At 36.9% G+C, this 12,500-nt stretch overlaps 1 protein-coding gene across 1 annotated transcript in view; it reads left to right on the top strand.

The window, feature by feature from the left end:
- The window catches only part of LOC115228874 (transmembrane cell adhesion receptor mua-3-like), a 106,353-nt gene that overhangs the window by 4,849 nt on the left and 89,004 nt on the right, over positions 1-12,500 (top strand). Inside the window, exons 3-8 of the mRNA XM_036499038.1 lie at positions 1-65; positions 3,138-3,261; positions 4,843-4,953; positions 5,654-5,764; positions 8,407-8,517; positions 11,224-11,334. The exon at positions 1-65 is cut by the window's left edge and continues 63 nt beyond it. Of these exons, the coding sequence (XP_036354931.1) occupies positions 1-65; positions 3,138-3,261; positions 4,843-4,953; positions 5,654-5,764; positions 8,407-8,517; positions 11,224-11,334 (633 nt within the window). The remainder of the gene's footprint in view (positions 66-3,137; positions 3,262-4,842; positions 4,954-5,653; positions 5,765-8,406; positions 8,518-11,223; positions 11,335-12,500) is intronic.

Here is a 12,500-nt window from a genome sequence, read left to right as displayed (position 1 = left end):
TACATTCTATTGAGGAATGCTTAAAAATTTGCAGTTGGAAGAAAGACAGATACGCTGGATTACAGGTAAACATCTATTTGTTATAATATTCTCGTGTTTTTCTCCGTCACAATATATGAATGAGAAAGGAAGGGGTGATGGCAAACTGATAGTGAGATCGTTTCAATTCTGTGTGAGTACATGTGTGTGTAGATAAAGGGGGGGGGGCATGTGAATGTGTGTGTGTATGTGTTTGTGTGAGTATGTGTGTGTGTATATGTTTGTGTGAGTATGTGTGTGTGTGTGTGTGTTTGTGTGAGTATGTGTGTGTGTATGCAATAAAAGTGGGATGATGAACATTCAACTCCGAAAGGAAAAATCAAACAGCGTTTCAACTCTGTGAATATATATGTGTGTATGTGTGTGCGTGTACAAGGGACGTATGTGAATGTTTGTGTGAACCAGCGTTCTTTCAGAAACAAATGATGATCGATGTCACATCTCAAAAGACAACCACTAGATTACATTGACAAGTATATTTGATTTACCATCCATATTTATATATGAAATACTATAATTAGCCGTCAGTTTTGACGGCACGGGGTCACGTTGTTTATTAATCTTATAATAATTATGCTTATCATTATGTAACGTGACCCGTCGGTAACGCTTTCACATGATTAGAGATTAAAAGAGGGAGAGAGAAGTGCCCATGACGTGAGGAAGAGGGAATGTAAGGGAAAGACAGAAGAAGAGAAAGAATAAAGAGAGAGAGAGAGAGAAAGAGAGAGAGAGAGAAAGAGAGAGAGAGAGAAAGAGAGAGAGAGAAAGAAGATAAAGCGAAGAGTGAGGTAGAAAGAGAGAGAAAGAAAAAGAGTGAAGGGAAAAGCGGAGAGAGAAGCCTCCATGATATGTAGTAAGGGGAACGCAATATTTATTACGTAGTTAAAAAGGTTAGTTGAAGGTAGTGATATAGAGGAGAGTTAGGAATATAAATTTAGCAGAGGGGTGATGTTGTGATGGCGAGAGAGAGAGAGAGAGAGAGAGAAAGAAAGAGAGATAGATAGAGAGAGATGATGGTGGTAGTGGTGTTGGTGGTGGCGGTGATGGTAAGTGCATGATGAAAAGTTATATTTTTTATTTAATTGAACCAAGTTTTTTTTAATATCACCTATTACTTAACGCATGCGCTTCCGAAACTTGCCATTCACTTTAGAAAGAAAGTAGTTTCCCGTTCGCCTGCCATATGCTTTAACAATCAATAAATTACGAGAGTAGACTGTTGATAAAGTGGGGCTATTCTAGCCATGGTCAACTATATGTTGCATTCTCCAAGAGCTCGTAAATTATCTGATGTAAGAGTTAAAGTTTTCAACACTGACAAACAAGGGAAAAGAAGAAGGAGAACTGGCATGAAGAACATAGTCTGCAAAGAAATATCGAGTTGATAGGGGTACACAAACTAAAATGTGTATTGGCTCTGAGCCATCACCTTGGCTTATAAGTTACCAACGATGTGGTTTTCAGAGTATGCCATGTTGCATTAAATTTTTACCCCCGTGAAGTTGTAACCCCTATATTTTACATATAAAATAATTATTTTACTATAAAACTTTCGCTTTCTAGATATGAAATTATGACAATGTAAATTTTAAAATGTAAGTTTTTCTGTTTATGGGAAAAACGGAAAAAATATGAGTGAATATTTATTTCATGAGTACTGTGTATTAAGTCAATAAAATTGTGCACAAAGTATATACACACACACACACACACACACACACACACAACACACACACACACACACACACACACACACACATATATATATATATATATATATACTAAAGTCCATTTAGTAATCATCGTATTCCAATTTCCTTCATTTTTCAATAAAGAGCAGATGAACGGATTTTGATACAGACACAACAGAGGTTACGCTTTCAGGCTTTTTGGATAAAGTTTTCAAGAATAACCCAATAGGTTTACTATAAATTCCATGAAAGATTCACGGGTCCCGCTAATTTATATTAAAATTGATCGAAAACTAACTGAGAAGGCAGAGTGGTAAAGTGCTGGCAAGATAGCTTATCGCATTTAGTTACGTCTTTTCAAAATCCAATTGAATTCAACTTACATCTCTCCGTGATGTACGTAAACACCTTTCTGACTGACTGACTGACCACTACACACTTATGAGCACACTTGTATGAAATAGGGTTGAAAAAATAGTACTAGACTACCAAAAGCTAGAGTAAAAATTCTGTTTCCTTGAGCTGAAAATTCCACAAATTTTGGCTCAACGTTTCACTTCACTGACCATCAGGCAGAAGTCCGATGAGTAATTACGAGAAACTCCAAGCAACAGCTTGTGAAGTTTTTCATCTTCAATAAAAAAAATTTACACAAACACAGACACACACACACACATGCACGCACACACACATACAAACACACACACATAGTTGAAATTTACAGGAAAACAAAAGAAGATAGATATATAAACAACAAGCAGGTGTATTAGTTTGAGGATCGAGAAGACGAGAAGGTCTTTTATGTTTCGAGCCTATGCTCTTCAACAGAATGGTTCATGAGGAAATAAACAGAGAGAGAATATAAAAAAACTTGTGGAATTAGCGTTCAATCATGCCGAAAACACACACACACACACACACACACACACACACAAACATATATGTATATAAATACATCTTTATTGAGTTAGAAAACAGAGATGTAATGGATACAAATTAATTTATTAATTAATCAGCATATTAATAAATTAATTTGTGTCCATTACATCTCTCTCAATAAAAATAACTGATATCTTATCATATTCTATATAATATATTCATGTAATATATTCATTGAAGGATTGTCTCATCAAAATTTAATATATTAAACCTGTGTATCTTGGATAAATATCCCTATAAGAGTTTTGAATACTCTCATTGTGACTATATATACATATATACATACATACATACATACATACATACATACATATCTACATACATATATATATATACATACATACATGTATATATATATATATATATATATATATATTATATATAAGTTTTTCAGTTTCAATAACTATCTAATTAACAGATCAGAATTTATTTTGATATAATTATCTATTTTATTTATGCTTTCAGTATGGAAAACAATGTTTTTGTAGCGGAAGGTATTCCAAATATGGTGGAGCCCATAATTGTAATATGAAATGCAAGTCAGGGCAGACGTGTGGCGGATTCTTGGCAAACAGTGTTTACGAAATTGGTTAGTTATGGTTTATTCATTTTTGATATCTCTTTCTTTATTGCCCACAAGGGGCTAAACATAGAGGGGACAAACAAGGACAGACAAATGGATTAAGTCGATTACATCGACCCCAGTGCGTAACTGGTACTTAATTTATCGACCCCGAAAGGATGAAAGACAAAGTCGACCTCGGCGGAATTTGAACTCAGAACGCAACGACAGACGCAATACCGCGAAGAATTTCGTCCGGTCTGCTAACGTTTCTGCCAGCTCGCCGCCTTATTTTTTTTTTGTGTGGCGAAAGAGTACAACAGGAGTCGCCACCACCCCCTGCCGGAGCATCGTGGAGCTTTTTAGGTGCTTTCGCTCAATAAACACACACAACGCCCGGTCTGGGAATCGAAACCGCGATCCTCCGACCACGATCCGCTGCCCTAACCACTGGGCCATTGCACCTCCACATTTTTAATATCGATTATATTTTTAAAAGCCTGATTGTAATTATTACAAGGTTTTAATCGGCTAAATAGTTACACATTAATATGAAATTAACAGGATTCTTAATGAAACTAGCAGGTTATAATTAATTACACTTATTGAAATTGCTACATTCAAAATTACATGCCAAACACCCAATATTTAAGGCAACATCAGAAACAACTAAAAGGGTGAGTAAATCTGTCCTCATAGGAACTTCGTTTTAAATTTCCACGGAACCAAATTCACACTCCAAGTCTTTCGAATGATTCCTTCATAAGTGTGTTAGATATTACACGAAAATAACCCGGCATAAAACGCTTGAAGATATTTACCCATTCTTGCAAACTGGGAGGCCCTTACTCAGTATCGCAACTTTGAAAAGACCATCATTCGAATCGCGAAGTGTGACTGGGTGCATAAACTGCAAAGTACCAGATCTCGCATCTTACAATGTATAGCTAATCCTTTTTGTACTTTGCTTGAAGAATATCTATCACTTTTGCGAGTTCCCCAATTCTTCTAATTCATGACAATGATGGTTCCGTAAATAGCACTCCTCGACACAAAAATTTTCTCGGTGGCTAATTTTGGATAAAATTTTATGCTTTACTTTTCATTGTTATAGCAAATTATTATTTAAAAGTTAAGCTAAGTTTTTGGCTCAAAAAGCAAAAAGGAAGGCCATGTAGGGGGACATGGAGTTATGTACAGGGTGGTGTTCATGCAAAGAGTTCAGGCCATTTCTGATCAAGAGAGGCTTTGAACCGAGCGGTCGTCGGCAGCTTCACTATCTCGTCCGGCAGCTTATTCCACGGATACGCAACTCGGACGGAGAAAGCCCTTCTCGTTCGATTGAGATGAAATCGTCGCAGATAGAGCTTTTCAGAGTGACCCAGCAGCCTACGCTCTGGAGCAGGAGTGAAGAACAGCTCTTTGTTAAAAAAAAATCCAATCATATTTCTTACACAGAGAGATGATGACAAAGAAAATAAATATATACAGAGATAGACAATAAGTACAACGGTAAATAGAACTTTCGTTAAAGGATATTCTATCGTTATACCCTTATAAATATATAGAACACTGTGGAATAAGGCTCATATTTATTTTATACACTAGTCAATCCATGCTATAGGAGACCATGTAAGAATGGCGGCACATGTATCAGGAAAGGACATAGATTTACCTGTAAATGCAGACCTGGTTACTCTGGAAAATGCTGTAATATATGTAAGTATAACATAACAAGTAGCCATAATTTATAGGCATAGATTTATCATAGATTTTGTTTTACAAGTATATTTAAAGAGCCAAGACAGGTTTCTCATGAATACATATTAAGAAAGGTGATAGGTTGAATGGCTCGTTTAATGGAAATATCTTGGTAGAAACTTTGTGTGTTATTCGACGTCCTGAACCCCCATCCCTCTGTCAACCCCCTCTCTAATATAGATGTATATATACACATACTCGCATTAACTGAATTTTCCGTCGTTGCCGGGTAATTTTCGCAATTGAGTGACTTGGCGGACTTTCAGAATAGTACACCGAAACAGGTTGGATTTTCTTAATTGCGATGGTTATTCTTCAGTTTTCTTCCTTACACCCTTTCAAATGATGATTTGGGGAAATTTTTATTGGAAGAAAATGTTTGAAAATTTATGAATCTCGGCTCCCAGCCTCAGGACAGACTTTTTTGTCCAATTTTCTTTTTGCAGTCCGCAATTAAAAACAAAGAGTGACGCTTTTGTTTAAGAAAAAAATTTTGAAAATTTACAAATTGTTTTGAAACCCGAAGCTCACATTTTTTTTTTAAAGAAAATAATTAAAAGCACTAGACAGGAAATTTGTAAAATGGAATTCCTCCATTACTTCATTGTAAATATACACAAGATTGTGAAATTCTAATTTTAATTCTTTTATATACAAGTGAATCCATGCTATAAGAAACCTTGTAAGAACGGTGGCGCATGTATCAGGAGAGGACGTAGATTCATCTGTAAATGCCGACGTGGTTATATTGGACGATACTGTCGTTCGTGTAAGTATAACACTAAAAATAATCCTAAGGTGTCCTTTTATAAATATATTAAAGGAGTTATACATTCATAGAAAGGAATTTGATTTAATGAAAAGCAAGGTGTATGAATGTACATTGCTTAGTTTTGGGGATTAATTGGACTTTATTTCAAAACGTAATTTTCCTCGCTATGTATGGTCCGGACCTCCAAATGGAGAAGAATTGGGGCGAAATAACAACTAGGGTGGCCACTCTCACCCAGCAAAAATCTGAGAGGAAGCTATCCGTAAAAGGTCGGGAGGAGTTGGCGAACGCGTACATCGCATCCGTCATCGAGTACCGTCTGACCGTCGTGCCTTGTCCCGACCCTACCATTACGAAACTGGAACGCATACTCTTCCGCTTCATGTGGAAGGGAAGCGTTCCGATGGTTAGGCGATCCATTTGCTGTCATCACCCGCTAAATGGAGGGCTAGGCATGCCGTGGTTGATGATGCGCAGACATGCGCTGAGACCTCGACGTCTCTGGCACTTCATAGACGACGGTGAACAGGTATGGATGCCATTTGTGCGACACGCGTTTCCGCAGCTCGTCTCCTTGGCCGAACTACAATCGTGGATCAAACAGAGACCGAGGCTAGGCGAATGGCACCGCGAGTGTCAGGTTGCTCTTCAGTAACTCTGCCGTCCGGGATCAAATTTGTTCGACTTCATTAGAACAAAGACGTGTTATAGAGGATTGGTGGAGGGGAGGTGCGACGACATTCTCGGGCAGAATCTCGGCGTCGACGAGAGACACCTGACCCGCCTGTTCAGGACAACATTCGGACCTGGACCTATGGACAATCACCAAAGATCCTTGGCCTGGTAGTGCTATCGAGAAGCAGTACCTGTTCAGGATAAGCTCTACAGGCACGGTTCGAAACACACTGGACCTACTTGCTCGAGATGCGACCGGAGCGACGAAACCGTTCTGCACGCATTCGTGCAGTGTCCATCCATTTCGGACCTGTGGGATTATGCCGAACGGCTGCTGTCATGTGTGGGACAAGTCCGCCTGTCGGCCGAGACTGTTTCGAATATTGCACCGCTCCCTTCCCTCAACCAGGAAAGCAAGGCAGTTTTCATCGTACTTGTGGCTATGGCGAAAGAATGTGTGTGGTGGACTCAAGCGCAAAGATTAGAGAGAAATACTTATCTCTCTGGCCAATCCCTCATCAACTCTTTCAAGTACCACTTTAAAAGGAAGATGAGAATGAGGAGGCAAGATTTGTTTCGTGAAAGTTTCAAAAAGGTGGGTGAATGTAACAAAGATGGTGCGTGCGAAAGACGAAACCACATTGAGCATGATCCTGTAAATCGTAAGCGAGAGAGAGAGAGAGAGAGAGAGAGAGAGAGAGAGAGAGAGAGAGAGAGAGAGAGAGAGAAAGAGAGAGTACATTGCATTCATGTGTTTATTTACTCCCTGCCTGAGGTTACCGTGGTCTTTTCTGTAAACTTTTCTTTCCACTGATGAACCTAATCTTGTTTGTTACTTTGAGAAAATTGATAAAATTTTTTTTTCCTTCTGTGATACGCGATCCCATTTGATCGCTTTTTTTTCCCGATCCCTTTTGATCAAAATTTTACATTTGTTTCCTTCTTTTTCTTTTTCCTTTTCCATCTCCGAAAAGAAAAGCTCTGCATTTGTATTGTCCACTCTGTGTCCAAACCATGTGTTTCCAATAAAGAAAGTTATCAAACTATCTATCTATCTATCTATCTATCTATCTATCTATCTATCTATCTATCTATCTATCTATCTATCTATCTATCTATCTATCTATCTATCTATCTATCTCTCTATCTATCTATCTATCTATTTATGTATCTGTCTATCTATCTATTTGTCTGTCTCTTTGTTTGTCTGTCTGTCTGTCTGTCTGTCTGTTTGTCTGTCTGTCTGTCCGTTTGTGTGTTTCCCTTTGTATTTATCTATCAGTCTGGCAGTCTGTCTGTCGATCTTTCTTTGTTTTTTCTTTCTTTCTATCTACGCATATATATATATATATAATATATATATATATATATATACACACACACATACACGCTCTCGCAAACACAAATACAGAGCACACACACATATGCACACTCACATACACCCACATATACCGAAACACAGATGTACGCATATACATATACATATATGTAAGCATAATCGTTATTACCCACGAAAGCTGTATGGCTTCATAATAGCATTCTGCATATATTACTCAACATGGGCATAACGTATAAGCCACAAAACTGCAGAATCCCTTCTTGAGGAGGCTTCTCCTCCTAGAGTTGTATAGGGCTAAAAGCGACGAAAGAGTATCAATAGCTGTGGAAACGTCCCTGCAACGTTGGTAAAATTGCGAAATCCCGATTTTTGATGGTTTCTCAGTAGATAATTTTGGATAAAATTTATGCTTTACTTTTCGATGTTATAGCAAATTATTATTTAAAAAACAAATCCAATAATTTTTCTTACTCAGAGAGATGAAGAGAAAGAAAATAAATATATACAGAGATAAACAATAAGTACAACGGTAAATAGAACTTTCGTTAAAGGATATTCTATCGTTATACCCTTATAAATAAATAGAACACTGTCGAATAAGGCTCATATTTATTTTATACACTAGTCAATCCATGCCATAGGAGACCATGTAAGAGCGGTGGTTTGTGTATCAGGAAAGGACGTAGTTTCACCTGTAAATGCAGACCTGGTTACTCTGGAAGATACTGTAATATATGTAAGTATAACATAACCAATAGCCATAATTTATAGGCATAGATTTATCATAGATGTTGTTTTACAAGTATATTTAAGAGCCAAGGTAGGTTTCTCATGAATTCATATTAAGAAAGGTGCTTGGTTGAATGGCTTGGTTAATGAAAATATATTGGGAGAAACTTCGCGTGTTAATCCAGGTAATGAATCCCCATCCCTCTGTCGCCCCTCTCTCTAATATACACGTATATATACACATACTCGCATTAACTGAATTTTCCGTCGTTGCCGGGTAATTTTAGCAATTGAGTGACTTGGCGGACTTTCAGAATAGTACACCGAAACAGGTTGAATTTTCTCAATTGTGACGGTTAATCTTCAGTTTTTCTTCCTTACACTCTTTCAAATGATGATTTGGGGAACTTTTCATAGGAAAAAAATGTTTGAAAATTTATGAATCTCGGCTCCCAGCCTCAGGACAGATTTTTTTTGTCCAATTTTCTGTTTGCAGTACGCACTAAAAAACAAGGAGTGACGCTTTTGCTTAAGAAAAAGACTTTGAATATTTACAAATTGTTTTGAAACACGTAGTTAATATTTTTTATTTAAAGAAAGTAATTAAAAGCACTAGACAGGAAGTTTGTAAAATGGAATTCCTCCATTATACACAAGATTGTGAAATTGTAATTTTAAGTCTTTTATATACAAGTCAATCTATGCTATAAGAAACCTTGTAAGAACGGTGGCGCATGTATCAGGAGAGGACGTAGATTCATCTGTAAATGCCGACGTGGTTATATGGGACGATACTGTCGTTCGTGTAAGTATAACACTAAAAATAATCCTAAGGTGTCCTTTTATAAATATATTAAAGGAGCTTGGAATGTTATACATTCATAGAAAGGAATTTGCTTTAATGAAAAGCAAGGTGTATGAATGTACCATGCTTAGTTTTGGGGACCATTTCGGACATGCGGGTTTATGCCTAACGGCTGCTGTCATGTGTGGGTCATGTCCGCCTGTCGGCCGAGACTGTTGTGAGTGTTGCACGGCTCCATTCCCTCAACCAGGAAAGCAAGGCAGTTTTCATCGTACTTGTGGCTATGGCGAAAGAATGTGTGTGCTGGACTTAAGCGAAAAGATTAGAGAGAAATACTTATCTCTCTGGCCAATCGCTCATCATCTTTTTCAAGTACCACTTCAAAAGGAAGGTGAGAATGAGGAGGCAAGATTTGTTTCGTGAAAGTTTCAAAAAGGTGGGTGAATGTAGCAAAGATGGTGCGTGCGAAAGACGAAACCACATTGAGCATGATCCTGTAAATCGTAAGAGAGAGAGAAAGAGAGAGAGAGAGAGAGAGAGAGAGAGAGAGAGAGAGAGAGAGAGAGAGTGAGAGAGTGAGAGAGAGAAAGAGAGAGTACATTGCATTCATGTGTTTATTTACTCCCTGCCTGAGGTTACCGTGGTCTTTTCTGTAAACTTTTCTTTCCACTGATGAACCTAATCTTGTCTGTTACTTTGAAAAATTGATAAAAGAATTTTTTTCTTCTGTGATACACGATCCCTTTTCATCGAAATTTTACATTTGTTTCCTATTTTTTCTTTTTCCTTTTCCATCTCCGAAAAGAAAAGCTCTACATTTGTATTGTCCCCTCTGTGTCCACCCCTGTGTGACCAATTGAGAAAGTTATCTATCTATCTATTTATGTATCTGTCTATCTATCCATCCATCTATCTATCTATCTATCTATCTGTCTATCTATCCATCCATCTATCTATCTATCTATGTATCTATCTATCTATCTGTCTATCTATCTATCTATTTATGTATCTGTCTATCTATCTATCTATATCTATCTATCTATCTATATATCTATCTATCTATCTATCTTGCTATCTATCTATCTAATCTATCTATCTATCCATCTATCTATCTATCTAATCTATCTATCTATCTATCTGGCTGTCTCTTTGTTTGTCTGTCTGTCTATCTGTCTGTTTGGTTGTCTGTCTGTCCGTTTGTGTGTTTCCCTTTGTATTTATCTATCAGTCTGGCAGTCTGTCTGTGGATCTTTCTTTGTTTTTTCTTTCTTTCTATCAACGCATATATATATATATATATATATATATATATACACACACACATACACGCGCTCGCACGCACAAATAGAGAGCACACACACATATGCACACTCACATACACCCACATATACCGAAACACAGATGTACGCATACACATATACATATATGTAAGCATAATCGTTATTAGCCACAAAAGATGTATGACTTCATAATAGCATTCTGCATATATTCCTTAACTTGGGCATAACGTATAAGCCACAAAACTGCAGAATTCCTTCTTGAGGAGGCTCTCCTCCTAGAGTTGTATAGGGCTAAAAGCGACGGAAGAGTATCAATAGCTGTGGAAATGTCCGAGCAATGTTGGTAACATTGCGAAATCCGGATTTTTGCTGGTTTGTCGGTAGATAATTTTGGATAAAATTTTATGCTTTAACTTTCGATGTTATAGCAATTTATTATTTAAAAAACAAATCCAATAATTTTTCTTACTCAGAGAGATGAAGAGAAAGAAATTAAATATATACAGAGATAAACAATAAGTACAACGGTAAATAGAACTTTCGTTCTATTTACCGTTTTTTTATCGTTATAAACTTATAAATATATAGAACGCTGTCGAATAACGCTCATATTTATTTTATACACTAGTCAATCGATGCCATAGGAGACCATGTAAGAACGGTGGTTTTTGTATCAGGAAAGGAAGTAGTTTCACCTGTAAATGCAGACCTGGTTACTCTGGAAGATACTGTAATATATGTAAGTATAACATAACAAATAGCTATCATTTATAGACATAGATTTATCATAGACTTTGTTTTACAAGTATATTTAAAGAGCCAATACATATTAAGAAAGGTGCTTGGTTGAATGGTTTGGTTAATGGAAATATATTGGGAGAAACTTCGCGTGTTAATCCACGTAATGAATCCCCATCCCTCTGTCGCTACTCTCTCTAATATACACGTATATATACACATACTCGCATTTACTGAATCTGCCGTAGTTGCCGTGTAATTTTCGCAATTGGGTGACTTGGCGGACTTTCAGCATAGTACTCCGAAACAGGTTGGATTTTCTCAATTGCGACGATTATTCTTCAGTTTTCTTCCTTACACCCTTTCAAATGCTGATTTGGGGAACTTTTCATTGGAAGAAAATGTTTGAAAATTTATTAATCTCGGCTCCCAGCCTCAGAATAGATTTTTTTGTCCAATTTTCTTTTGCAGTCCGCACTTAAAAACAAAGAGTGACGCTTTTGTTTAAGAAAGAGATTTTGAAAATTTACAAATTGTTTTGAAACCCGAAGCCCAGATTTTGTTTTTAAAGAAAAAATTCAGAGTACACATACATATACACACTCACACTCACATACACCACACATACCGAAACACAGACGTACGCATACACATATACATATATGTAAGCATAATCGTTATTAGCCACGAAAGCTGTATGGCTTCATAATAGCATTCTGCATATATTCCTTAACATGGGCATAACGTATAAGCCACAAAACTGCAGAATTCCTTCTTGAGGAGGCTTCTCCTCCTAGAGTTGTATAGGGCTAAAAGCGACGGAAGAGTATCAATAGCTGTGGAAACGTCCCTGCAATGTTGGTAAAATTGCGAAATCCGGATTCTTGCTGGTTTCTCGTTAGATAATTTTGTATAAAATTTTATGCTTTAACTTTCGATGTTATAGCAAATTATTATTTAAAAAACAAATCCAATAATTTTTCTTACTCAGAGAGATGAAGAGAAATAAATAAATATATACAGAGATAAACATTCGTTACAGGATATTCTATCGTTATATCCATATGAATATAGAGAAGACAGCGAAATAAGGCTCATATTTCTTTTATACAGTGATAAATCCATGTCTTAGGATATCGTTTAAGAACCGCAGGACATGTTTCAGGA

Source organism: Octopus sinensis, unplaced genomic scaffold, assembly GCF_006345805.1.
Source record: "Octopus sinensis unplaced genomic scaffold, ASM634580v1 Contig11232, whole genome shotgun sequence".
Taxonomy (NCBI): Eukaryota; Metazoa; Mollusca; class Cephalopoda; order Octopoda; family Octopodidae; genus Octopus; species Octopus sinensis.
This window is presented reverse-complemented; position numbering and strand designations above follow the sequence as displayed.